Source organism: Bombina bombina, chromosome 6 (assembly GCF_027579735.1).
Source record: "Bombina bombina isolate aBomBom1 chromosome 6, aBomBom1.pri, whole genome shotgun sequence".
Taxonomy (NCBI): Eukaryota; Metazoa; Chordata; class Amphibia; order Anura; family Bombinatoridae; genus Bombina; species Bombina bombina.
In genome coordinates, this window is record NC_069504.1 from 876,397,183 (window position 1) to 876,424,074 (window position 26,892).

Consider the following 26,892-nt stretch of genomic DNA (forward strand, 5'->3'; position numbering starts at 1 on the left):
CTCCCATTACAAGGAGATCTTGTACGCAGCTTAGGAATGCCTCTTTCTTTATCTGGTTTGCAGATAATCTTGAAAGGTGAAATCTCCCTTGTGGAGGAGAAGCTTTGAAGTCCAGAAGATATCCCTGAGATATGATCTCCAACGCCCAGGGATCCTGAACATCTCTTGCCCACGCCTGGGCGAAGAGAGAGAGTCTGCCCCCTACTAGATCCGTTGTCGGATAGGGGGCCGCTCCTTCATGCTGTCTTAGAGGCAGCAGCAGGCTTTCTGGCTTGCTTGCCCTTGTTCCAGGACTGGTTAGGTTTCCAGGCCTGCTTGGATTGAGCAAAAGTTCCCTCTTGTTTTGAAGCAGAGGAAGTTGATGCTGCACCTGCCTTGAAATTTCGAAAGGCACGAAAATTAGACTGTTTGGCCTTTGATTTGGCCCTGTCCTGAGGAAGGGTATGACCCATACCTCAAGTAATGTCAGCAATAATTTCTTTCAAACCAGGCCCGAATAAGGTCTGCCCCTTGAAAGGAATGTTGAGTAATTTAGACTTTGAAGTCACATCAGCTGACCAGGATTTGAGCCATAGCGCCCTACGCGCCTGGATGGCGAATCCGGAATTCTTAGCCGTTAGCTTAGTCAAATGAACAATGGCATCAGAAACAAATGAGTTAGCTAGCTTAAGAGTTCTAAGCTTGTCAACAATTTCAGTCAATGGAGCTGTATGGATGGCCTCTTCCAGGGCCTCAAACCAGAATGCCGCCGCAGCAGTGACAGGCGCAATGCATGCAAGGGGCTGTAAAATAAAACCTTGTTGAATAAACATTTTCTTAAGGTAACCCTCTAATTTTTTTATCCATTGGATCTGAAAATGCACAACTGTCCTCAACCGGGATAGTGGTACGCTTTGCTAAAGTAGAAACTGCTCCCTCCACCTTAGGGACAGTCTGCCATAAGTCCCGTGTAGTGGCATCTATTGGAAACATTTTTCTAAATATAGGAGGTGGGGAAAAGGGCACACCGGGCCTATCCCACTCCTTACTAATAATTTCTGTAAGCCTTTTAGGTATTGGAAAAACATCAGTACTCACCAGCACTGCATAGTATTTATCCAGCCTACACAATTTCTCTGGCACTGCAATTGTGTCACAGTCATTCAGCGCAGCTAATACCTCCCCAAGCAATACACGGAGGTTCTCAAGCTTAAATTTAAAATTAGAAATCTCTGAATCAGGTCTCCCCGATTCAGAGACGTCACCCACAGACTGAAGCTCTCCGTCCTCAGGTTCTGCATATTGTGACGCAGTATCAGACATGGCTCTTACAGCATCTACGAGCTCTGTATCTCGTCTAACCCCAGAGCTATCACGCTTGCCTCTCAATTCAGGCAATCTGGATAATACCACTGACAAGGTATTATTCATGATTGCAGCCATGTCCTGCAAAGTAATCGCTATGGGCGTCCCTGATGTACTTGGCGCCATATTAGCGTGCGTCCCTTGAGCGGGAGGCGAAGGATCCGACACGTGGGGAGAGTTAGTCAGCATAACTTCCCCCTCGACAGACCCCTCTAGTGACAATTCTTTTATAGATAAAGACTGATCTTTACTGTTTAAGGTGAAATCAATACATTTAGTACACATTCTCCTATGGGGCTCCACCATGGCTTTTAAACATAATGAACAAGTATCCTCTGTTTCAGACATGTTTGTACAGACTAGCAATGAGACTAGCAAGCTTGGAAAACACTTTAAAGCAAGTTAACAAGCAATATAAAAAACGTTACTGTGCCTTTAAGAGAAACAAATTTTGACAAAATTTGAAATAACAGTGAAAAAAGGCAGTTACACTAACAAAATTTTTACAGTGTATGTAACAAGTCAGCAGAGCATTGCACCCACTTGCAAATGGATGATTAACCCCTTAATAACAAAAACAGAATAATAAATGACATAAACGTTTTTTAAACACAGTCACAACAACTGTCACAGTCTACTGTGATTGTTACCCTCCTCAAACACGACTTTGAAGCCTTTTGAGCCCTTCAGAGATGTCCTGTATCATGCAGAGGGAAGCTGAATGTCTCTGTCAGTATTTTTAGCTGAACAGAAAAGCACTAAAATAGGCCCTTCCCACTCATATTGCAACAGTGGAAGCCTCAGGAAACTGTCTCTAGGCAAAAATCAAACCAGCCATGTGGAAAAAAACTAGGCCCCAATAAGTTTTGTCACCAAACATATATAAAAACGATTAACATGCCAGCAAACGTTTTATATTACACTTTTATAAGAGTATGTATCTTTGTTAATAAGCCTGATACCAGTAGCTATCACTGCATTTAAGGCTTAACTTACATTAATCCGGTATCAGCAGCATTTTTCTACCAAATTCCATCCCTAGAAATATATTAACTGCACATACCTTATTGCAGGAAAACCTGCACCCATTCCCCCTCTGAAGTTACCTCACTCCTCAGAATATGTGAGAACGGCAGTGGATCTTAGTTACTTCTGCTAAGATCATAGAAATCACAGGCAGATTCTTCTTCTAATGCTGCCTGAGATGAAACAGTACACTCCGGTACCATTTAAAAATAACAAACTTTTGATTGAAGTTAAAAAACTAACTATAATACACCACTTTCCTCTTACTACGTCCATCTTTGTTGAGAGTTGCAAGAGAATGACTGGATATGGCAGTGAGGGGAGGAGCTATATAGCAGCTCTGCTGTGGGTGATCCTCTTGCAACTTCCTGTTGGGAAGGAGAATATCCCACAAGTAATGGATGATCCGTGGACTGGATACACTTAACAAGAGAAAATTGAAATATACTTCATGTCTGCAGACTAAAGCCTGGATTGGCTTCTAAAAATCAAGCAAATGGGGGGTGGAGTTTGAATATTGAAAAACAACTGCAGTAAAAAGGATGGTAATATTGTTTCAAAAACATTTATACTTGGTTCATATGTTATGCTATAGTAGCACAACAGAAATGTCTTTTAATTTCAAGGTGTTTACTGTCCCTTTAAAAGTGAATTTTAATTGAGGTTGGCAAATTGTTATTAGCCTCATCCAACATTATTTTATGGTGTCATCTCTGATAATTTTAAAACACACAAAGGAACAATTAGCAGTCAGTCAAGTTCTCACATTCACTGCCTTTTTCTTTTTGGTTAAAAGTCTGGGAATGAGAGCTTTGGTGACACCATGTGGTCATTTTACAAACTGCAAATTCAGAATCTAATCTGAACAAAACACACTTGCCAAAGCTGCATATCGATTTCAGAACTAGTTTGCACATGTATAAAAGTATACAATACAATAAAATATACTATAGATCTTTAATTATAAGATTTATACTTCATATTATAAATTAGCATATTTCAGTTCTGTACTAACACTAAACACCTTGCAATTCCAATATATTTCTGTTGTCTTGTTATAGAATAATAACATATTAGCCAAGTATAAAACATATTAAATTAGAGTCTTGTTTGCTGCTATGATTTTTAATAGCCAAACCCCACCCACCACCTGCCCTATATTGAGCAGACAATCCGTGCTTGCGTTTCAGAAGACAAGGCTAGCCATGGTCATCATGTTAGTATTAACTGTATTGTTTTGCTGAAGCCAATTATTTACAGATACGAAGCAAGTTTAGCCCTGAGAGTTGGCTGTGTACATTTTCAGTTCTGAGAAATCAAAAATTTGTTAAAGTACATGAAAAGGGGGGAAAATAAATAATGAAGTATACTGCAAAATTGTGTTACTGTGCATAAGTAAAAGGGTGCTTGAGGCCTCGCTTAAAATCATATTGATAAATACAGCGCTAAGTAGTATGAGAGAAAGTTAGATAATAGTGCTCCTCTCTTTGCACCTACCTGAAGAAGCCAGTAGCAGCGACGGTGAAATGTTGGTACAATCGAAGAATGAACATAGCATCCATAGAGGCACTAAAGGAAAATATAGAAGCATTAAAGGGACAGTCAAGTCCTAAAAAAACTTTCATGATTCAGATAGGGCATGTAATTTTAAACAACTTTCCAATTTACTTTTATCACCAATTTTGCTTTGTTTTCTTGGAATTCTTAGTTGAAAGCTAAACCTAGGAGGCTCATATGCTAATTTCTTAGATCTTGAAGGCCGCCTCTAATCTAAATGCATTTTGAAAGTTTGTCATCATTAGAGGGTCTTAGTTCATGTGTTTCATAAAGAGAACATTGAGCTCATGCACGTGAATTAACCGAGGAGTGAGCACTGATTGGCTAAAATGCAAGTCTGTCAAAAGAACTGAAATAAGGGGGCAGTCTGCAGAGGCTTAGATACAAGGTAATTACAGAGGTAAAATGTATATTTCTATAACAGTGTTGGTTATGCAAAACTGGGGAAAGGGTATTTAAGGGATGATCTATCTTTTAAAACAATACAAATTCTGGTGTTGACTGTCACTTTAAAATGTTATCGGTGAATCCATTGCATACTAAACCACTGAGTTTCTGTAAGGTGGCAGCCTCTATATGGTATCTAAAGGGAATAATAGATTTTAATGTACCTCCATCCCTTGCACTTTCAGTTTCATGTGATCTTCTCGTGTGGTTTTTCCATCTTTTCTCTTTTTCCAGCAATACCCATCTTTCCGATATTTCACCTTCTTACGATTGTATAGAATGATGGAGCCGTTCTGTGGTCTGTTAAGTGAAAGAGAAAAAAATATTATTATAATTACCCTACCATATGCTTCTTTGAAGAATCGAAGTAACTGACACATGATGAATCCACTGCTTTAATAGAATGAGTCTCCAAAGATGGAGATTTCTCCCTGGACAAACTATATCTACGCTGGAAAAGTAGACTGATGAATACATCTAAATATTGAAGATGCAAACAGAATAATAACATAATTTATGCTTACCTGATAAATTTATTTCTCTTGTAGTGTGTTCAGTCCACGGGTCATCCATTACTTATGGGATATATTCTCCTCCCCAACAGGAAGTTGCAAGAGGATCACCCAAGCAGAGCTGCTATATAGCTCCTCCCCTCACATGTCATATCCAGTCATTCGACCGAAACAAGACGAGAAAGGAAAAACTATAGGGTGCAGTGGTGACTGGAGTTTTAATTAAAATTTAGAACTGCCTCAAAAAAGACAGGGCGGGCCGTGGACTGAACACACTACAAGAGAAATAAATTTATCAGGTAAGCATAAATTATGTTTTCTCTTGTTAAGTGTGTTCAGTTCACGGGTCATCCACTACTTATGGGATACCAATACCAAAGCTAAAGTACACGGATGATGGGAGGGACAAGGCAGGAACATTAAACAGAAGGAACCACTGCCTGTAGAACCTTTCTCCCAAAACCAGCCTCCGAAGAAGCAAAAGTGTCAAATTTGTAAAATTTTGAAAAGGTATGAAGTGAAGACCAAGTTGCAGCCTTGCAAATCTGTTCAACAGAGGCCTCATTCTTAAAGGCCCAGGTGGAAGCCATAGCTCTAGTGGAATGAGCTGTAATTCTTTCAGGAGGCTGCTGTCCAGCAGTCTCATAGGCTAAACGTATTATGCTACGAAGCCAAAAAGAGAGAGGTGGCCGAAGCCTTTTGACCTCTCCTCTGACCAGAATAAAACGACAAACAGAGAAGAAGTTTGCCTAAAATCTTTAGTTGCCTGTAAGTAGAACTTCAGGGCACGGACTACGTCCAGATTATGCAAAAGACGTTCCTTCTTTGAAGAAGGATTAGGACACAATGAAGGAACAACAATCTCTTGATTGATATTCCTGTTAGAAACAACCTTAGGTAAAAACCCAGGTTTAGTACACAGAACTACCTTGTCTGAATGAAAAATCAGATAAGGAGAATCGCAATGTAAGGCAGATAACTCAGAGACTCTTCGAGCCGAGGAAATAGCCATTAAAAACAGAACTTTCCAAGATAAAAGCTTAATATCAATGGAATGAAGGGGTTCAAACGGAACACCCTGAAGAACTTTAAGAACCAAGTTTAAGCTCCACGAAGGAGCAACAGATTTAAACACAGGCTTAATCCTAGCCAAAGCCTGACAAAAAGCCTGGACGTCTGGATTCTCTGCCAGACGTTTGTGTAAAAGAATAGACAGAGCAGAAATCTGTCCCTTTAACGAACTAGCGGATAAACCCTTTTCTAAACCTTCTTGTAGAAAAGCCAATATCCTAGGAATCCTAACCTTACTCCATGAGTAACTCTTGGATTCACACCAATATAAATATTTACGCACTTTCTTATGGTAAATTTTTCTGGTAACAGGTTTCCGAGCCTGTATTAACGTATCAATAACCGACTCCAAAAAACCACGCTTTGATAGAATCAAGCATTCAATCTCCATGCAGTCAGCCTCAGAGAAATTAGGCTTGGATGGTTGAAAGGACCCTGAATTAGAAGGTCCTGCCTCAGAGGCAGAGACCATGGTGGACAGGACGACATGTCCACTAGGTCTGCATACCAGGTCCTGCGTGGCCACGCAGGCGCTATCAGAATCACCGATGCTCTCTCCTGTTTGATCCTGGCAATCAGTCGAGGTAGCAACGGAAATGGTGGAAACACATAAGCCATGTTGAAAACCCAAGGGGCTGCTAGTGCATCTACCAGCACCGCTCCCGGGTCCCTGGACCTGGATCCGTAACAAGGAAGCTTGGCGTTCTGGCGAGATGCCATGAGATCCAGCTCCGTTTCGCCCCAACGAAGAATCAGTTGAGCAAACACCTCCGGGTGAAGTTCCCACTCCCCCGGATGAAAGGTCTGGCGACTTAGAAAGTCCGCCTCCCAGTCCTCCACGCCTGGGATGTAGATCGCTGACAGGTGACAAGAGTGCAACTCTGCCAGCGAATTATCTTCGAGACTTCCAACATCGCTAGGGAACTCCTGGTTCCCCCTTGATGATTGATGTAAGCCACAGTCGTGATGTTGTCCGACTGAAATCTGATGAACCTCAGTGTTGCTAACTGAGGCCAAGCTAGAAGAGCATTGAATATTGCTCTTAATTCCAGAATCTTTATTGGGAGAAGTTTCTCCTCCTGAGTCCACGATCCCTGAGCCTTCAGGGAGTTCCAGACTGCACCCCAGCCTAGTAGGCTGGCATCTGTTGTTACAATCGTCCAATCTGGTCTGCGAAAAGTCATTCCTTTGGACAGATGAACCCGCGACAACCACCAGAGAAGAGAATCTCTGGCCTCCTGGTCCAGATTTAGTAAAGGGGACAGATCTGAGTAATCCCCATTCCACTGACTTAGCATGCATAGTTGCAGCGGTCTGAGATGTAGGCGCGCAAATGGCACTATGTCCATTGCCGCGACCATTAAGCCGATTACTTCCATGCACTGAGCTACTGATGGGCTTGGAATGGAATGAAGGACACGGCAAGCATTTAGGATTTTTGATAACCTGGACTCCGTCAGGTAAATCTTCATCGCTACAGAATCTATAAGAGTCCCTAGAAAGGGAACCCTTGTGAGTGGGAACAGAGAACTCTTTTCCATGTTCACTTTCCACCCATGCGACCTCAGAAATGCTAGAACTATCTCTGTATGAGACTTTGCATTTTGAAAAGTTGACGCTTGTATCAGGATGTCGTCTAGGTACGGAGCCACCGCTATGCCTCGCGGTCTTAGTACCGCCAGAAGCGAGCCCAGAACCTTTGTAAAAATTCTCGGGGCCGTAGCCAACCCGAAGGGAAGAGCTACAAACTGGTAATGCCTGTCTAGAAAGGCAAACCTTAGGTACCGATAATGATCCTTGTGAATCGGTATGTGAAGGTAGGCATCCTTCAAGTCCACTGTGGTCATATACTGACCCTCTTGGATCATGGGTAGGATGGTTCGAATAGTTTCCATTTTGAACGATGGAACTCTTAGGAATTTGTTTAAGATCTTCAGGTCCAAGATTGGCCTGAAGGTTCCCTCTTTTTTGGGAACCACAAACAGATTTGAGTAAAAACTTTGCCCTTGTTCCGTCCGCGGAACCGGGTGGATCACTCCCATTACTAAGAGGTCTTGTACACATCGTAGAAATGCCTCTTTCTTTATTAGGTTTGTTGATAACCTTGACAGATGAAATCTCCCTTGTGGAGGAGAAGTTTTGAAGTCCAAAAGGTATCCCTGAGATATGATCTCCAACGCCCAGGGATCCTGGAGATCTCTTGCCCAGGCCTGGGCGAAGAGAGAAAGTCTGCCCCCCACTAGATCCGTTTCCGGATAGGGGGCCCTTTCTTCATGCTGTCTTAGGGGCAGAAGTAGGTTTTCTGGCCTGCTTGCCCTTGTTCCAGGACTGGTTGCCTTTCCAACCCTGTCTGTAACGAGTAGCAGTCCCTTCCTGTTTTGGAGCGGAGGAAGTTGATGCTGCTCCTGCCTTGAAATTACGAAAGGCACGAAAATTAGACTGTTTGGCCTTTGATTTGGCCCTGTCCTGAGGAAGGGTGTGACCCTTACCTCCAGTAATGTCAGCAATAATTTCTTTCAAGCCGGGCCCGAATAAGGTTTGCCCTTTGAAAGGAATATTAAGCAATTTAGATTTAGAAGTTACATCTGCTGACCAGGATTTAAGCCATAGCGCTCTGCGCGCCTGGATGGCGAATCCGGAGTTCTTAGCCGTTAGTTTGGTTAAATGCACAACGGCATCCGAAACAAATGCATTAGCTAGCTTAAGGGCTTTAAGCTTGTTCATAATCTCATCCAATGGTGCTGTGCGAATAGCCTCTTCCAGAGACTCAAACCAGAATGCCGCTGCAGCAGTGACGGGCGCAATTCATGCAAGGGGCTGTAATATAAAACCTTGTTGAACAAACATTTTCTTAAGGTAACCTTCTAATTTTTTATCCATTGGATCTGAGAAAGCACAACTATCCTCCACCGGGATAGTGGTACGCTTGGCTAAAGTAGAAACTGCTCCCTCCACCTTAGGGACCGTCTACCATAAGTCTCGTGTGGTGGCCTATTGGGAACATTTTTCTAAATATCGGAGGAGGGGAAAAGGGCACACCGGGTCTATCCCACTCCTTGCTAATAATCTCTGTAAGCCTTTTAGGTATAGGAAAAACGTCAGTACACACCGGTACCGCATAGTATTTATCCAGCCTACATAATTTCTCTGGGATTGCAACCGTGTCGCAATCGTTCAGAGCCGCTAACACCTCCCCTAGCAATACAAGGAGGTTCTCAAGCTTAAATTTAAAATTTAAAATTTCTGAATCCGGTCTCCCCGGATCAGATCCGTCACCCACAGAATGAAGCTCTCCGTCCTCATGTTCTGCAAATTGTGACGCAGTATCGGACATGGCTCTCGTGTCATCGGCGCGCTCTGTTCTAAACCCAGAGCTATCGCGCTTGCCTCTTAACTCAGGCAAATTAGATAATACTTCTTTCATAACATTAGCCATATCATGCAAAGTGATTTGTAAGGGCCTTGATGTACTTGGCGCCACAATCTCACGCACCTCCTGAGCGGGAGGCGAAGGTACTGACACGTGAGGAGAGTTAGGCGGCATAACTTCCCCCTCGTTGTCTGGTGATAATTTATTTACCGGTAAAGACTGACTTTTATTTAAAGTAACATCAATACAATTGGTACACATATTTCTATTGGGCTCCACATTGGCTTTTAAACATAATGAACAAGCAGATATATACGTTAGCCATATGGAAAAAAATCATGCCCAAAAAGATTTATCACCAAAGTACCTCACAAAACGAATAACATGCCAGTAAACGTTTTAAAAACAACTTTCCAGTGTTATGCAAAGTTATCACTAAGCCTGCTACCAGTCGCTTCTACTGCAGTTAAGGCTCATACATTTATTTCAGTATTTAACAGTATTTTCTCAGTCAAATTCTAGTCCCTAGAAAATAACTCAACTGCGCATACATTTATCAGCCTGATACCAGTCGCTACTACTGCATTAAAGGCTGTACTTACATCATATGGGTAACAGCAGTGTTTTCTTAGTCAATTCCATTCCTAGAAAATATTACTGCACATACCTCATTTGCGGGGGACCCCGCATGCTATTCCCTTTTCTGAAGTTACCCCACTCCTCAGAATGTGCGAGAACAGCCAGTGGATCTTAGTTACGTCTGCTAAGATCATTGAAAACGCAGGCAGATTCTTCTTCTAAATACTGCCTGAGAGAAAAACAGCACACTCCGGGTGCCATTTAAAAATAACAAACTTTTGATTGAAGAATTAAATTAAGTATAAAACACCACTCCTCTCGCGGACCTCCTTCTATGTTGAGACTTGCAAGAGAATGACTGGATATGACATGTGAGGGGAGGAGCTATATAGCAGCTCTGCTTGGGTGATCCTCTTGCAACTTCCTGTTGGGGAAGAGAATATATCCCATAAGTAATGGATGACCCGTGGACTGAACACACTTAACAAGAGAAATGTTCTGTAAATAAAACAAGCACATTTAAAAAAAATATTAAAGGCTGCCTAACCGCACCTATCAATAGGACCTTTGAGATATTACTGAGAGAAGTAGTAGAAAGCCATGAGTTAGTAAAAACATAAGTAGATCAACTAAGGATAGCCTTATAAGATTTAAAAAGCCAATAACGATAATACAAGTAATAAAACCGCTCTCCCTCATACACTCACATCACATCATACAGCCAACAAAGGAGACCAAATACAAAAATGCAAAAAAGGAGAGAAGAAAAAAAAAAGAACATACCAAAAACAAATGAGATATTGAAAAGGGACCCATTTTATTTAGCTTTCAAAGTTAAATAAATCTTTCACTACACCCACACACAATGTCCCACAAGCCTGTGCTCCAAAATCCCTAATGAGCATGTCTTCACTTATTTTTATAAGCAGTTTGCTTCTGCTGAGAATGCACAAAATATAATCAAAACTATAATGTCAAATTTGTTTATTACGAGATATAAATAATCCCCAGAGTACCTCTGAATTATGGTATACAAAACTACCAGTCATCCAAACGGATTAAGTGTTTTCTTTGGAAAGGCAATAGCCAGGATATGTGCATAGCCACTGAAAGTATGACATTTCCATGAATAATTGTCACCAAGGTAAACATGGAGATGTTATAGTGAATACATAATTTAATCCTGGCCTTCAGAAGATACAAAGATAGCCAGGAATTTTACCATAGTTTTAGTCTAAAACTGAATGCAGTCCTAGCATTTATTTTTAGGACTACAGCTATTTGGTATGGGAATATTCAGAGCGTATGTCAATTATTGACAACCAAGATGTATGACACAGCCATTCTGAAACAGCCATTGATTTTCTCTGTAATGTGTTTCTTGGGAGGACAGATTACAAATCTATTGCTGACAATTACAAAACATCAGCATCCATACCAAGCCATGATTTCTAGGTAAGAGCCATGTTGTGGATCCACATTACAAATGTGCTTAGATCTTACTAAAATAATTGAATCCTTAATAATTTAAAGGGACATTAAACTGCTGGGAACAACTACAATAAAATGTTTACTACTTACCATGCTATTGTTTTTTCCTCCTGTGCAGCTGTTCTCTTATTTTAACCATTTAAAAGTGCTGGTTAGTAAAGCTCTGCATAGTCGCACTGGGCGCAGCCATGTTGGAATGTAAGTCTACTTGTACTGTAACAAAAGTGTCTCACATTCACAGATCAGTGATAATGCTGTCTTCTTGACAAGCTGTGTCATGCACTTCAGTTTAGAGTGCACAAAACAGAGCAATGACTGCATTTCTCTATATTATTTCTGAGGGCTTTTTAGATTTATTATGTAACTTTTAAACTGTGTAAATAGAATGCAAAAATGTAACTCACTGATATGTGAAAGACTGCACTGCTTCTGACACAGACCTGTGTACTAACATAAAGATGGGGTAAGAAATTAGAAAGATAAGTTTCAACTATGAAACTAAAACTGACTAAAAATCTGGGGCACTTTGCAGCTTAGCATAAACTATAGGGCCCGGAATATACAGTATATATTAAACCTTTATATAAGGGGGAAGTAACTAAAACAGCTGGAATAAATTGGAGCAGCTGGATTAAATTTAAGTATATTATATTATACATTGCATCAAAAATAAATAATAATAATAAATAAAACCAATAGAAAACACAACACTAATTGCTTTGTTTGTATACCTTAATTAACAAGGATCGACTTGGACTTGAAATAGACTTTTTTGCTTACTACACTATTTTAAGAAACAACATTAGGGAATCGTGTTATAGATACCCTGTATTTGTTTTCTATTGGTTTTATTTCTTCTTATTATTTATTTTTGATCAAATATACCATATGTTGATGTGATTTTATGCTGTGATTTTATACTGACTTTAACCCTTTAAGGACACAGCTTTCAGTTTGCTCAATTGTTTTATGACGGAAAATTTCCGTCATATGTCCTTAAGAGGTTAAGTGTGTATTTTTTTTTATCCAAGTGTGTAACTTGTACTGGTCGACCATTTGAGGGTGATTTTTATAATTTCTTTTCATGTTATGTAAGATTAATATTAAAATTAATATTTTTTATATATTTCATATGCCACAGTTGCTATCACACTATATAATATACTTACATTTAATCCAGCTACTCCAATTTATTCTCGCTGCTCTAGTTACTCCCCCCTTATATAAAGGTTTAATATATATATTCCGGGCCCTATAGTTTATGCTAAGCTGCAAAGTGTTACAGAGTTTTAGTCAGTTTTAGTTTCATAGTTGAAACTTATCTTTCTAATTTCTTATCCCATTGCTATTTAAGGCGTTTTGCAGAAAACCGCCTGTATCAGTTGGCAATGTAAACTTATTTTTTGCTAGCGCAGATTTATCCCTTGTTTTTTGTACTAACTTAAAGATGCAGAGCTCTACAAACTAGTTTCTGTAATGGGTAAAATAAGAGAACAGGTACAGAAGGAACAACAATATCACTGTGAGTAGTGACCTTGCTACTGTAGTTGTACTCCGCAGTTTAACGCCCCTTTAAGTAGAACCTCTATACTATTTTTGAAAAGTGCTCGGTGGTTTCTATGATCCAGAAAAGTACATTTATTTCAAGCTGGAAAAACCTGAGTGTTTAAAATCTTCAGATGTACTTTAAGAAGTATTAGGTGCATATGTGAGATGTACTACTTCATGGGCACCATTTATCATCCACAGGCAGTCAGGGGACATATTCGCCCCTGTCCGCTTAATTTGTTACCATTGCACACGAGCGCTCCTGTGTGCTTGTGTGCAACCCTGCCCGCGCAAAACCAATCAGGCGCGGGCAGGAGTTGTCAATCTCCCTGGTCTCATCCGGAGAGGAAGAGAACAGGGCAGGGAAGCAGCAGTCTGATGACCACTGCTTGATAAATTCTTACTGCAGGTTCGCTTGTGCCAACCTGCAATCAAAGGGAGAAGAAGGGCTTGATAAAATAAGCCTTAAGTGTGTATGAAAACATGAAACAATGCAAAATGAAATATGATTTTTAATTATATTTATAATTTGTTTTCTTAAGCATTACCAGATTCTAATAGTGCAGGATGTTCCCCGTGTTCAAAGAAATTGGCAAGAGATGAAAGATCTTAATGGGTCCTTTATTTGTAATGAAGAGAACTGTGTGCAATGGGTCACCACCATGTACTGTTGCATGTGTGTCTTTAAGGGACAGTAAAGTCAAAATTAAACTTTCATGATTCAGGTGGAGCATGCACTTTTAAACAACTTTCTAATTTACTTCTGTGATCAAATTTGCTTTGTTCTCTTGGTATCTTTTATTGAAGAGTAAACCCTAGGTAGGCTGATAAGAGCTCAGGAGTGTGCACGTGTCTTTAGTACTCAGCCAGCAGTGTTTTGCCACATCGTATAACAAAGCTACAAATAATGTTGCAAAATACTTTTTACCAATAAAAGCTACCAAGAGAATGAGGGAAATTTGATAACAAGAGGCAATTGGAAAGTTGTTTGAAATTGTAAGCTCTATCCGAATCATACAAGTTTAATTTTGACTTTACTGTCCCTTTAAAAATATTTTGATAAAACAATAAATAAATCCAAATAAATAAATACATAAATAAATAAAATACCACATAATGTGTTAAAAAATTGTGGTTCTACTCTAGCATATCTACAGTGCTTAAAGAGACAGTAAACCCTTTGTAGTTACAAGACATTTCTGATGTATTGCTATATAATAATATATCGGCCAAGTCTAAAGATTTTTACAACTAACATCTTTTTTACTTCAATAGTTTTTCAATAATCACATTCTCCCACCACTTGCCTCATTTGGAGGAGCCAAACCAGACTTGAGTCTGCAATAACAAGGCCAGACAATGTTAATATGCAAGTATAAAGTGCTTTGTTTTGCAGCTGTCATCGGCTGATGCCAATTAGGTGCATGTGTGTAGCAGGGTTAGCCTTGATGAGTCTGCAGTGTGTGTTTTCAGCTCTCAAAGTTAGAATAGCCACAATTTTCAGAGCTAAATTACATGAAAGGGATGGGAAATAAATAATGAAAGTATATAGCAAAACGTGTTTTGTGACACATAACTAAATATGTTTTATAAAAAATCTCAAGGTAGAATAGTTAAACTGACATTCTATTGCTAAATAATCGTATGTTAATGTGAGGCAAAATAAACCAAGCATTTATTAAATTCATTTTAAGCAATCTTGGAGCAAATAGAGCTGATTGAAAAGTCTGTACAAGAGGAACCAATATTCCCTACTTCTCAACATTGCAATCTTCAACCATGCTTATACCTTAATGGGTCATAAAAACCCTTTTTTTTCTTTCATGATTTAGATAGAGCATGTGATTGTAAACAACTTTGTAATTCAGTGCTTGACAAATCTGTTTAAAAATTAGGAGCCAGTAAGAATATTTAGGATCCAGGCATATTTTTTAGGAAAATAACCCAAAAAGTTAGGAGCCAGGGGTAAAATTCTAGGAGCCATTGGCTCCCAGGCTTCTGGGTTTGTCGAGCCCTGTTGCAATTGACTTCCATTATCCAATTTGCCTTGTTCTCTTGGTGTCCTTTGTTGAAACAGCAGCAATGCACTACTGGGAGCTAGCTGGTGAACCAATAACAAGAGGCACTTAAAGGGATACTAAACCCATATTTTTACTTTCATGATTCAGATAGAGCATGAAGTTATAAGCAACTTTCTAATTTACACCTATTATCAATGTTTCTTTGTTCTTTTGATATATTTATTTAAAAAGCAGGAATGTAAAGCTTAGCAGCCAGTCCATTTTAGGTTCAGCATCATGGACAGCACTTGCTTATTGGTAGCTAACATTTAGCCACCAATAAGCAAGCATAACCCAGGTTCTCAACCAAAAATGGGCCGGCTCCTATGCATTACATTCCTGCTTTTTAAATAAAGATAGCAAGAGAACAAAGAAAAATTGACAATAGGCGTAAATTAGAAAGTTGCTTAAAATTGTGCGCTCTATCTGAATCATGAAAGAAAAAAACCCATAATTTATGTAAGAACTTACCTGATAAATTAATTTCTTTCATATTGGCAAGAGTCCATGAGCTAATGACGTATGGGATATACAATCCTACCAGGAGGGGCAAAGTTTCCCAAACCTCAAAATGCCTATAAATACACCCCTCACCACACCCACAATTCAGTTTAACGAATAGCAAAGTAGTGGGGTGATAGAAAAAAGGAGTAAAAACCATCAAAAAAAGGAATTGGAAATATACCGTATTGTGCCGAATATAGACCGCACCTGATTATAGGCCGCACCCTTAAAGTTTGGTGCCATTTTGAAGAAATGTAATTTTAAAGAAAATATGCACATTAGTTGCACAAGCTGCAATGTTTGCAAGTGATAGAGAGCTGGATTCCCAAATGTGCAAGCAATGAGGGCCAATGCAGGGTGCTAGCTCCCAGGGGATCCTTTTCCACTTTCCCAAGAGTATAGAATATAACATAGGAAAGATGCTGCACTCCTTAGTACCGTAATTTCAAATGTGAAAAAAACCTTTATTCAGCCATTACAGCTTTAATGGCTCAATAAAGGCTTTTTCCACATTTGAAATCGCCAGCACTAAGGAGTACAGCATCTTTCCTTTGTTTTATTTTAACATATCGTATTAAAGCAATTTTTTTATTTATTTTAGCAGGTATGATGTGAGGGCAAAAAAAACAAAACAGTTTCTTACCAGAAAATAACAGTATTGCAACTGACTCACATGTCCCTTGTGCTCTGCCCACTTCCTCCCTCCTCATTCATATGTCTATTCTCAGCATTACTGCATCTTTACAGTGGTGGCTAATGCATGCAAGTGGAGTCCCGCCAAACCAACCAACTATTGTCCCTCTCGCAAAACCACCCAACTCCGGCGGACTACATTACCCATAAGGCCACAGGGTGCACCGGAAGTTCGGCCATACTGCGCATGTACAATTTAGCCGAAAAGCACCCGATTATAGGCCGCGCCCCGCATATAGGCCGCACTGCAAATTTAAAGCTACAGATCAAGGGAAAAAAGTGCGGCCTATATGGGGAACAATACGGTAATTATGCTTTGGGTGGGTCTCATGGACTCTTGCCAATATGAAAGAAATGAATTTATCAGGTAAGTTCTTACATAAATTATGTTTTCTTTCATGTAATTGGCAAGAGTCCATCAGCTAGTGATGTATGGGATAGTAATACCCAAGATGTGGAACTCCTCAGAAGAGTCACTAGAAAGGGAGGGATAAAATAAAAACAGCCATTTTCTGCTGAAAAATTAAATCCACAACCAAAAGAATAAGTTTTTCTTATAATTGAAAAGAAAAAAACTTAAAACATAAGCAGAGGAATCAAACTGAAACAGCGGCCTGAAGAACTTTTCTACCAAAAACTGCTTCTGAAGAAACAAAAACATCAAAATGGTAGAATTTAGTAAATGTATGCAAAGAAGACCAAGTCACTGCTTTGCAAATCTGATCAACTGAAGCTTCATTCTTAAAAGCCCACAAAGTGGAGACTGATCTAGTAGAATGAGCTGTGATTCTCTCAAGCGGGGCCTGACCCAACTCCAAATAAGCCTTATGAATCAAAAGCTTTAACCAAGATGCCAAGGAAATGGCAGAAGCTTTCTGACCTTTCCTAGAACCACAAAAGACAACAAATAGACTAGAAGTTTTCCTGAAATATTTAGTAGCTTCAACATAATATTTCAAAGCTCTTACAACATCTAGAGAATGTAAGGATCTCTCCAAAGAATTCTTAGGATTAGGACACAAAGAGGGGACAACAATTTCCTTATTAATGTTGTTAGAATTCACAACTTTAGGTAAAAATTTAAATGAAGTCCACAAAACTGCCTTATCTTGATGAAAAATCAGAAAAGGTGACTCACAAGAAAGAGCAGATAATTCAGAAACTCTTCTAGCAGAAGAGATAGCCAAAAGGAACAACACTTTCCAAGAAAGTAGTTTAATATCCAAAGAATGCATAGGCTCAACAGGAGGAGTCTGTAAAGCTCTCAAGACCAAATTAAGACTCCAAGGAGGAGAAATTGATTTAATGACAGGCTTGATACAGACCAAAGCCTGAACAAAACAGTGAATATCAGGAAGTTTAGCAATCTCTCTGTGAAATAAAACAGAAAGAGCAGAGATGTGTCCCTTCAAGGAACTTGCAGACAAACCTTTATCCAAACCATCCTGAAGAAACTGTAAAATTCTAGGAATTCTAAAATAATGCCAGGAGAATTTATGAAAAGAACACCATGAAATATAAGTCTTCCAGACTCGATAATACATCTTCCTAGAAACAGATTTACGAGCCTGTAACATAGTATCACTGAGTCAAAGAAACCTCTATGACTAAGCACTAAGCGTTCAATTTCCATACCTTCAAATTTAATGATTTGAGATCCTGAAGGAAAAACGGTCCTTGAGACAGAAGATCTGGTCTTAAAGTATGTGGCCAAGGTTGACAACTGGACATACGGCCAAGATCCGCATACCAGAACCTGTGAGGCCATGTTGGTGCTACTAGAAACACAAACAAATGTTCCATGATGATCTTGGAGATCACTTTTGGAAGAAGAGGCTGGAAGATATAAGCAGGTTGGTAAAACAAAGGAACTGCTAATGCATCCACCGACTCCGCCTGAGGATCCCTGGACCTGGACAGGTAACTGGGAAGTTACTTGTTCAGATGGGAAGCCATCAGATCTATTTCTGGAAGACCCCACATCTAAACAATCTGAAAGTGAACACTCCCCCTGATGTAAAGTCTGACGGCTGAGATAATCCACTTCCCAATTGCCAACACCTGGGATATGTACCGCAGAAATTAGACAAGAGCTGGATTCTGCCCAAGCAAGTATCTGAGATACTTCTTTCATAGCTAGGGGACTGCGAGTCCCACCCTGATAATTGACATATGCCACAGTTGTGCTGTCAGAGATCCCCAGACAGCTCCCCAACCTGAAAGACTTGCATCTGTTATGATTACAGTCTAGGTTGGACGAACAAAGGAGGCCCCTTGAATTATACGATGGTGGTCTAACCACGAAGTCAGAGAGAGTCAAACATTGGGATTTAAGGATATTAATTGTCATATCTTTGTATAATCCCTGCACCATTGATTCAGCATACAAAGCTGGAGAGGTCTCATATAAAAACGAGCAAAGATGATCACGTCCGATGCTGCAGTCATGAGACCTAAAACTTCCATGCACATAGCCAGTCATGGACACTGAATCTATCTGGAAACCTAAAAAGGTGACCCTTGTCTGAAGAATCAAGGAACTTTTTGGTAAATTGATCCTCCAACCATGTCTTTGAAGAAACAACACTAGTTGATTCGTGTGAGATTCTGTAAAATGTAAAGACTGAGCTAGTACCAAGATATCGTCCAAATAAGGAAACACAGCAATACCCTGTTCTCTGATTACAAAGAGTAGGGCACCGAGAACCTTTGAAAAAATTCTTGGAGCTATCGCTAGGCCAAATGGAAGGGTGACAAATTGGTAATACTTGTCTAGAAAAGAGAATCTCAGAAAAAAATAGTGATCTGGATGAATCGGAATGTGAAGATATGCATCCTGTAAGTCTATCGTGGGCATACAATGGGGAAAAAAAGTATTTAGTGAGCCACCAATTGTGCAAGTTCTCCCACTTAAGAAGATGAGAGAGGCCTGTAATTTTCATCATAGGTATACCTCAACTATGAGAGACAAAATGTGGAAACAAATCCAGACAATCACATTGTCTGATTTGGAAAGAATTTATTTGCATATTATGGTGGAAATTAAGTATTTGGTCACTTACAAACAAGCAAGATTTCTTGCTCTCACAGACCTGTATCTTCTTCTTTAAGAGGCTCCTCTGTCCTCCACTCATTACCTGTATTAATGGCACCTGTTTTAACTTGTTATCAGTATAAAAGACAGATGTCCACAACCTCAAACGCTCACACTCCAAACTCCACTATGGTGAAGACCAAAGAGCTGTCGAAGGACACCAGAAACAAAATTGTAGACCTGCACCAGGCTGGGAAGACTGAATCTGCAATAGGCAAGCAGCTTGGTGTGAAGAAATCAACTGTGGGAGCAATAATTAGAAAATGGAAGACATACAAGACCACTGATAATCTCTATCGATCTGGGGCTCCACGAAAGATCTCACCCCATGGGGTCAAAATGATCACAAGAACGGTGAGCAAACATCCCAGAACCACACGGGGGGACCTAGTGAATGACCTGCAGAGAGCTGGGACCAACGTAACAAAGGCTACCATCAGTAACACACTACGCCGCCAGGGACTCAGATCCTGCAGTGCCAGATGTGTCCCCCTGCTTAAGCCAGTACATGTCCGGGCCAGTCTGAAGTATGCTAGAGAGCATTTGGATGATCTAGAAGCGGCTTGGGAGAATGTCATATGGTCAGATGAAACCAAAGTAGAACTGTTTGGTAGAAACACAACTCGTCGTGTTTGGAGGAGAGAGAATGCCGAGTTGCAACCAAAGAACACCATACCTACAGTGAAGCATGGGGGTGGCAACATCATGCTTTGGGGCTGTTTCTCTGCAAAGGGAACAGGACGACTGATCAGTGTACATGAAAGAATGAATGGGGCCATGTATTGTGAGATTTTGAGTGCAAACCTCCTTCCATCAGCAAGGGCATTGAAGATGAAACGTGGCTGGGTCTTTCAGCATGACAATGATCCCAAACACACCGCCCGGGCAACGAAGGAGTGGCTTCGTAAGAAGCATTTCAAGGTCCTGGAGTGGCCTAGCTAGTCTCCAGATCTCAACCCCATAGAAAACCTTTGGAGGGAGTTGAAAGTCTGTGTTGCCCAGCGACAGCCCCAAAACATCACTGCTCTAGAGAAGATCTGCATGCAGGAATGGGCCAACATACCAGCAACAGTGTGCGACAACCTTGTGAGGACTTACAGAAAACGTTTGACCTCTGTCATTGCCAACAAAGGATATATAACAAAGTATTGAGATGAACTTTTGATATTGACCAAATACTTATTTTCCACCATAATATGCAAATAAATTATTTCCAAATCAGACAATGTGATTGTCTGGATTTGTTTCCACATTTTGTCTCTCATAGTTGAGGTATACCTATGATGAAAATTACAGGCCTCTCTCATCTTCTTAAGTGGGAGAACTTGCACAATTGGTGGCTGACTAAATACTTTTTTGCCCCACTGTATAATGACCTTGCTGAACAAAAGGCAGAATAGTCTTTATAGTCACCATTTTGAAAGTTGGCATTCTTACAAAACGGTTCAAAATTTTCAGATCCAGAACTGGCCTGAATGAATTTTCTTTCTTTGGGACAATGAAAAGATTTGAATAAAACCCCAGACCCTGTTCCTGAAACGGAACTGGTATAATTACTCCTGAAAGCTCTAGATCTGAAACACACTTCAGAAAAGCTTGAGCCTTCACTGGATTTGCTGGAACACGTGAGAGAAAAAATCTTCTCACAGGAGGTCTTATTCTGAATCCTATTCGATACCCTTGAGAGACAATGCTCTGAATCCAATGATTTTGGACAGAATCTGCCCAAATGTTCTGGAAAAAATTTAATCTGCCCCCACCAGCTGAACTGGAATGAGGGCCGCACCATCATGCAGACTTGGGGGCTGGCTTTGGTTTCTTAAAAGGCTTGGATTTATTCCAATATGAACAAGGCTTCCAATTGGAAACAGATTCCTTGGGGGAAGGATTTGGTTTCTGTTCCTTATTATTCTGTCGAAAAGAACGAAAACGATTAGAAGCTTTAGATTTACCTTTAGATCTTTTATCCTGAGGTAAAAAAACTCCCTTCCCCCCAGTGACAGTTGAAATAATGGAATCCAACTGAGAACCAAATAAATTGTTACCTTGGAAAGAAAGAGATAGTAATCTAGACTTAGATACCATGTCAGCAATCCAATATTTGAACTACAAAGCTCTTCTAGCTAAAATAGGTAAAGACATAGATTTAACATCGATTTTGATATAAAAAATAGCATAACAGATAAAATGATTAGCATGTTGAAGCAAGTGAACAATGCTAGAACAATCAGAATCTGTTTCCTGTTGCGCTAAGCTTTCCAACCAGAAGGTTGATGCAGCTGCAACATCAGCTATAGAAATTGCAGGCCTGAGAAGATAGCCAGAATATAAATAAGCTTTCCTTAGATAAGATTCAAGATTCCTATTTAAAGAATCCTTAAAGTACTATCTTCCATAGGGATAGTAGTACGTTTGGCAAGAGTAGAAATAGCACCATCAACTTTGGGGATTTTTTCCCAAAACTCTAATCTGGCTGCTGGCAAAGGATACAACTTTTTAAACCTAGAAGAAGGAATAAAAGAAGTACCAGGCCTATTCCATTCCTTTGAAATCATATCAGAAATAGCATCAGGAACTGGAAAATCCTCTGGAGTAACCACAGGAGGTTTATAAACAGAATTTAAACGTTAACTAGTTTTAATATCAAGAGGACTAGTTTCCTCAATATCCAAAGAAATTAACACCTCTTTCAACAAGGAACGAATATTCTCCATCTTAAAGAGATAAGTAGATCTGTCAGTGTCAATATCTGAGGTAGGATCTTCTTAACTTAGATAGTTCCTCATCAGAGGAGGATAATTCAGTATATTTTCGGTCATTTGAAAATGCATCATCTTTATGAGAAGTTTTAAAAGACCTTTTACGTTTATTAGAAGGCGGGATGGCAGACAAAGCCTTCTGAATCGCATTAGCAATAAAATCTTTTATATTCATAGGGATATCATGTACATTAGATGTTGAAGGAACAACAAGCATTGTACTAGTACTGATGGATACATTCTCTGCATGTAAAAGCTTATCATGACAACTGTTACATACTACAGCTGGAGATATAATCTCCACTAACTTACAACAGATACACTTATCTTTGGTAGAACTGTTATCAGGCAGCAGGGATCCAACAGTAGTTTCTGAGACAGGATCAGATTGAGACATCTTGCAAAAGTAAGAGAAAAAATAACATATAAAGCAAAATTATCAATTTCCTTATATGGCATTTTTTTGGGAAAAAATGCAAACAGCATAACCCTCTGAGCATAGAAAAAGGCAAGAGGCATATAGGAAGTGGGGTTTAAATAATAAAATTATTTGGCGCAAGTATCATGCGCAACGCAAAACTAAATTTTTTGGTGCTAACAACATCTGGAAATGACGCAACTCGCATCATGGCAGATGCAACTTTGTGCAAGGAAACCTGGCTTCAACTAAGACCCCGGAAATAACGAATTTGCGTCACCGAACGTACCTTCGTGCAAAAAATTACTGCGCCAAGAATGACGCAATAAATATCAGCATTTTGCGACCTCGCAAGCCTAAATTTCGCCCGCGAAAATTTATGAAAACAGTCAATTTTGAAGAAAAAACTATACCCCAGGTAAGAAAAAATAACTTCCTAAATATGTTTTTCCCAATTTTTAAACTGATAGTCTGCCAAAGGAAATATACAAAAACCTGACTCATGGCAAATATATGTACAATACATATATTTAGAACTTTACATTAATAAAGTGCCAAACCATAGCTGAGCGTGTCTTTAAGAAATAAAAACATACTTACAGAAAGATACCCATCCATATTTAGTAGATAGCCAAACCAGTTATCAGTAGAGGTAATGAAATATGAGAGTATATCGTTGATCTGAAAATGGAGGTAGGAGATGAATCTCTACGACCGATAACAGAGAACCTATGAAAAGATTTCCCGCAAGGAAAACCATAGAATTCAATAGGTGATACTCCCTTCACATCCCTCTGACATTCACTGTACTCTGAGAGGAATCAGGCATCAAAATGCTGAGAAGCGCATTTCACAGAAGAAAATCAAGCACAAACTTATAGGCATTTTGAGGTTTGGGAAACTTTGCCCCTCCTGGTAGCATTGTATATCCCATACGTCAGTAGCTCATGGACTCTTGCCAATTACATGAAAGAAAACAGAATTTATGCTTACCTGATAAATTACTTTCTCTTACGGTGTATCCAGTCCACGGATTCATCCTTGTGGGATATTCTCATTCCCTACAGGAAGTGGCAAAGAGAGCACACAGCAGAGCTGTCCATATAGCTCCCCCTCAGGCTCCGACACCCAGTCATTCGACCGACGGTTAGGAGAAAAAGGAGAAACCATAGGGTGCAGTGGTGACTGTAGTTTTAAACGAAAACATTTTTATCCTGACTTAAATGCCAGGGCGGGCCGTGGACTGGATACACCGTAAGAGAAAGTAATTTATCGGGTAAGCATAAATTCTGTTTTCTCTTACAAGGTGTATCCAGTCCACGGATTCATCCTTACTTGTGGGATACCAATACCAAAGCTTTAGGACACGGATGAAGGGAGGGAACAAGTCAGGTAACCTAAACGGAAGGCACCACTGCTTGCAAAACCTTTCTCCCAAAAATAGCCTCCGAAGAAGCAAAAGTATCGAATTTGTAAAATTTGGCAAAAGTATGCAGTGAAGACCACGTCGCTGCCTTACAAATCTGTTCAACAGAAGCCTCATTCTTGAAAGCCCATGTGGAAGCCACAGCTCTGGTGGAATGAGCTGTAATTCGTTCAGGAGGCTGCTGTCCAGCAGTCTCATAAGCCAATCGGATGATGCTTTTCAGCCAGAAGGAAAGAGAGGTAGCAGTCGCTTTCTGACCTCTCCTCTTACCAGAATAGACAACAAACAAGGATGATGTTTGTCTGAAATCTTTAGTTGCTTTTAAATAGAACTTTAAAGCACGAACCACATCAAGATTGTGTAATAGTCGTTCCTTCTTAGAAACTGGATTAGGACACAGAGAAGGAACAATGATTTCCTGGTTAATATTCTTATTAGAAACAACTTTTGGAAGAAAACCAGGTTTGGTACGCAAAACAACCTTATCTGCATGGAACACCTAATAGGGTGAATTACACTGCAAAGCAGACAATTCTGAAACTCTTCGAGCAGAAGAAATAGCTACCAAAAACAAAACCTTCCAAGATAATAACTTAATATCTATGGAATGTAAAGGTTCAAACGGAACCCCTTGAAGAACTGAAAGAACTAAATTAAGACTCCATGGAGGAGCCACAGGTTTATAGACAGGCTTAATTCTGACTAGGGCCTGTGCAAACGCTTGAATGTCAGGTACTTCTGCCAGACGCTTGTGTAACAGGATAGACAGAGCAGATATCTGTCCCTTTAAGGAACTAGCTGACAAACCTTTCTCCAATCCTTCTTGGAGAAAAGACAATATCCTGGGAATCCTAATCTTACTCCACGAGTAACCCTTGGATTCACACCAACAAAGATATTTCCGCCATATCTTATGGTAAATCTTCCTGGTGACAGGCTTTCTAGCCTGGATCAGAGTATCTATAACCGATTCAGAGAACCCACGCTTAGATAGAATTAAGCGTTCAATCTCCAAGCAGTCAGTTGCAGAGAAACTAGATTTGGATGCTTGAATGGACCTTGAATTAGAAGATCCTGCCTCGATGGCAGTGTCCAAGGTGGAACAGATGACATGTCCACTAGGTCTGCATACCAAGTCCTGCGTGGCCACGCAGGCGCTATCAGAATTACCGAAGCCTTCTCCTGTTTGATTCTGGCTACCAGCCGAGGGAGAAGGGGAAACGGTGGAAAGACATAAGCCAGATTGAAGGACCAAGACGCTACTAGAGCATGTATCAGTGCCGCCTTGGGGTCCCTGGACCTGGATCCGTAATCTAACACCACATTCACTTTACCCTCCCGTGGAGATGCTACTTGTTAGAGCAGCAAAGAGAATGACTGGGGGGGGGGGGCGGAGCCTCAGGGCGGGGCTATATGGACAGCTCTGCTGTGTGCTCTCTTTGCCACTTCCTGTAGGGAATGAGAATATCCCACAAGTAAGGATGAATCCGTGGACTGGATACACCTTGTAAGAGAAATTGGGTTTAGTGTCCCTTTAAGTGCAGCCACGAATCAGCAGGTAGATTCCAGCTTTTTAATTAAGAATGCCAAGAGAATGAAGCAAATTAGAAAATTTACGTCAATTCGAAAAAATAGTTTTAAATGACTGTAAATCATGAATAAAAAGAGCTTTATGTCCCAGGGGACCAGTCAATACAGTAGATTTGCATAATCAACAAATGCATGATAAGAAGACAATGCAATAGCACTTAGTCTGAACTTCAAATGAGTAGTAGATTTTTTTTAAATAAATTGCAAAGTTATGTCTATTTCCACTCCCCCTGTATCATGTGACAGCCATCAGCCAATCACAAATGCATATACGTATATGCTGTGAATTCTTGCACATGCTCAGTAGGAGCTGGTGACTCAAAAAGTGTAAATATAAAAAGACTGTGCACATTTTGTTAATGGAAGTAAATTGGAAAGTTGTTTACAATTGCATGCTCTATCTGAATCAGGAAGTTTAATTTTGACTTGAGTGTCCCTTTAAGCAGACTATCAAGTTAATTAAAGGGACACTAAATTCAAAATTAAACTTTCATGATTCAGATAGAGCACACTAACAAATTAAATAAAACAAATAAAACTTTCCAATTTACTTCCATTATCAAAATGTGCACAATCTTTTTATATGCACACTTTCTACGGCACCAGCTACTACTTAGCACAATGTAAATCTATATGCATTTGTGATTGGCTGATGGCCGTCACATGATACTAAGTTATATTGCATTTGTAAATACATGCTTTTCACCCCTGTCACCTGATGCCGTCATATCCGGTTAACGCCTAGGAAACAGGGGGGTGAAACATACTTTCTTCCTTTTTTTCTTGGTGGCATAAGGAATTTTGTAGAAGAGATTGATACTTCTCTGTTATTAATGGTGATAATAAAAGTTATTTTTTATATAAATTAATATTTCAGTAGTTGGAGTGCTAAAATCCCGTTTCCTTAAGGTTTAAGACATTTTTTGCAAACATTGGCATATTTTAAGATCAAATTAATGCCAGTATTACCTAATAAACTAAAGTTTACATATAGGCAAGCTCGAAATCTAAGTGATCAACTCACCTATAGTAACTTTGATAGAATTGCTAATAAGTCCCCAATTAATAATGGCTCTATTCCATGTGGTGGATTAAGAAATCTAATTAATTGTAAGAGTACTAATGTTATATATTGTGTGTCATGTGAATGTGACATGTTTTACGATGGCATGACTACAAGAACACTAGGTACACAAATGACTGAACACCTATGCAACATAAGGCATGCTAAAAAAGGTATGGAGAAAGGCAAACAAATCACAACAGCTGCGAGACATTTCTTAAAGGGACAGTCTACACCAGAATTTTTATTGTTTTAAAAGATAGATAATCCCTTTATTACCCATTCCCCAGTTTTGCATAACCAACACAGTTATAATAATATACTTTTTAGCTCTGTGATT

General features: G+C 39.7%; 1 protein-coding gene across 1 annotated transcript in view; it reads right to left on the reverse strand.

Annotated features, from left to right (window-relative positions):
• Positions 1 to 26,892, reverse strand: part of CAMTA2 (calmodulin binding transcription activator 2) — a 307,159-nt gene that overhangs the window by 123,845 nt on the left and 156,422 nt on the right. Inside the window, exons 5-6 of the mRNA XM_053718351.1 lie at positions 4,539 to 4,674; positions 3,868 to 3,939 (exon numbers count right to left, since the gene is read on the reverse strand). Coding sequence (XP_053574326.1) covers positions 3,868 to 3,939; positions 4,539 to 4,565 — 99 coding nt within the window. The 5' untranslated portion in view covers positions 4,566 to 4,674. The remainder of the gene's footprint in view (positions 1 to 3,867; positions 3,940 to 4,538; positions 4,675 to 26,892) is intronic.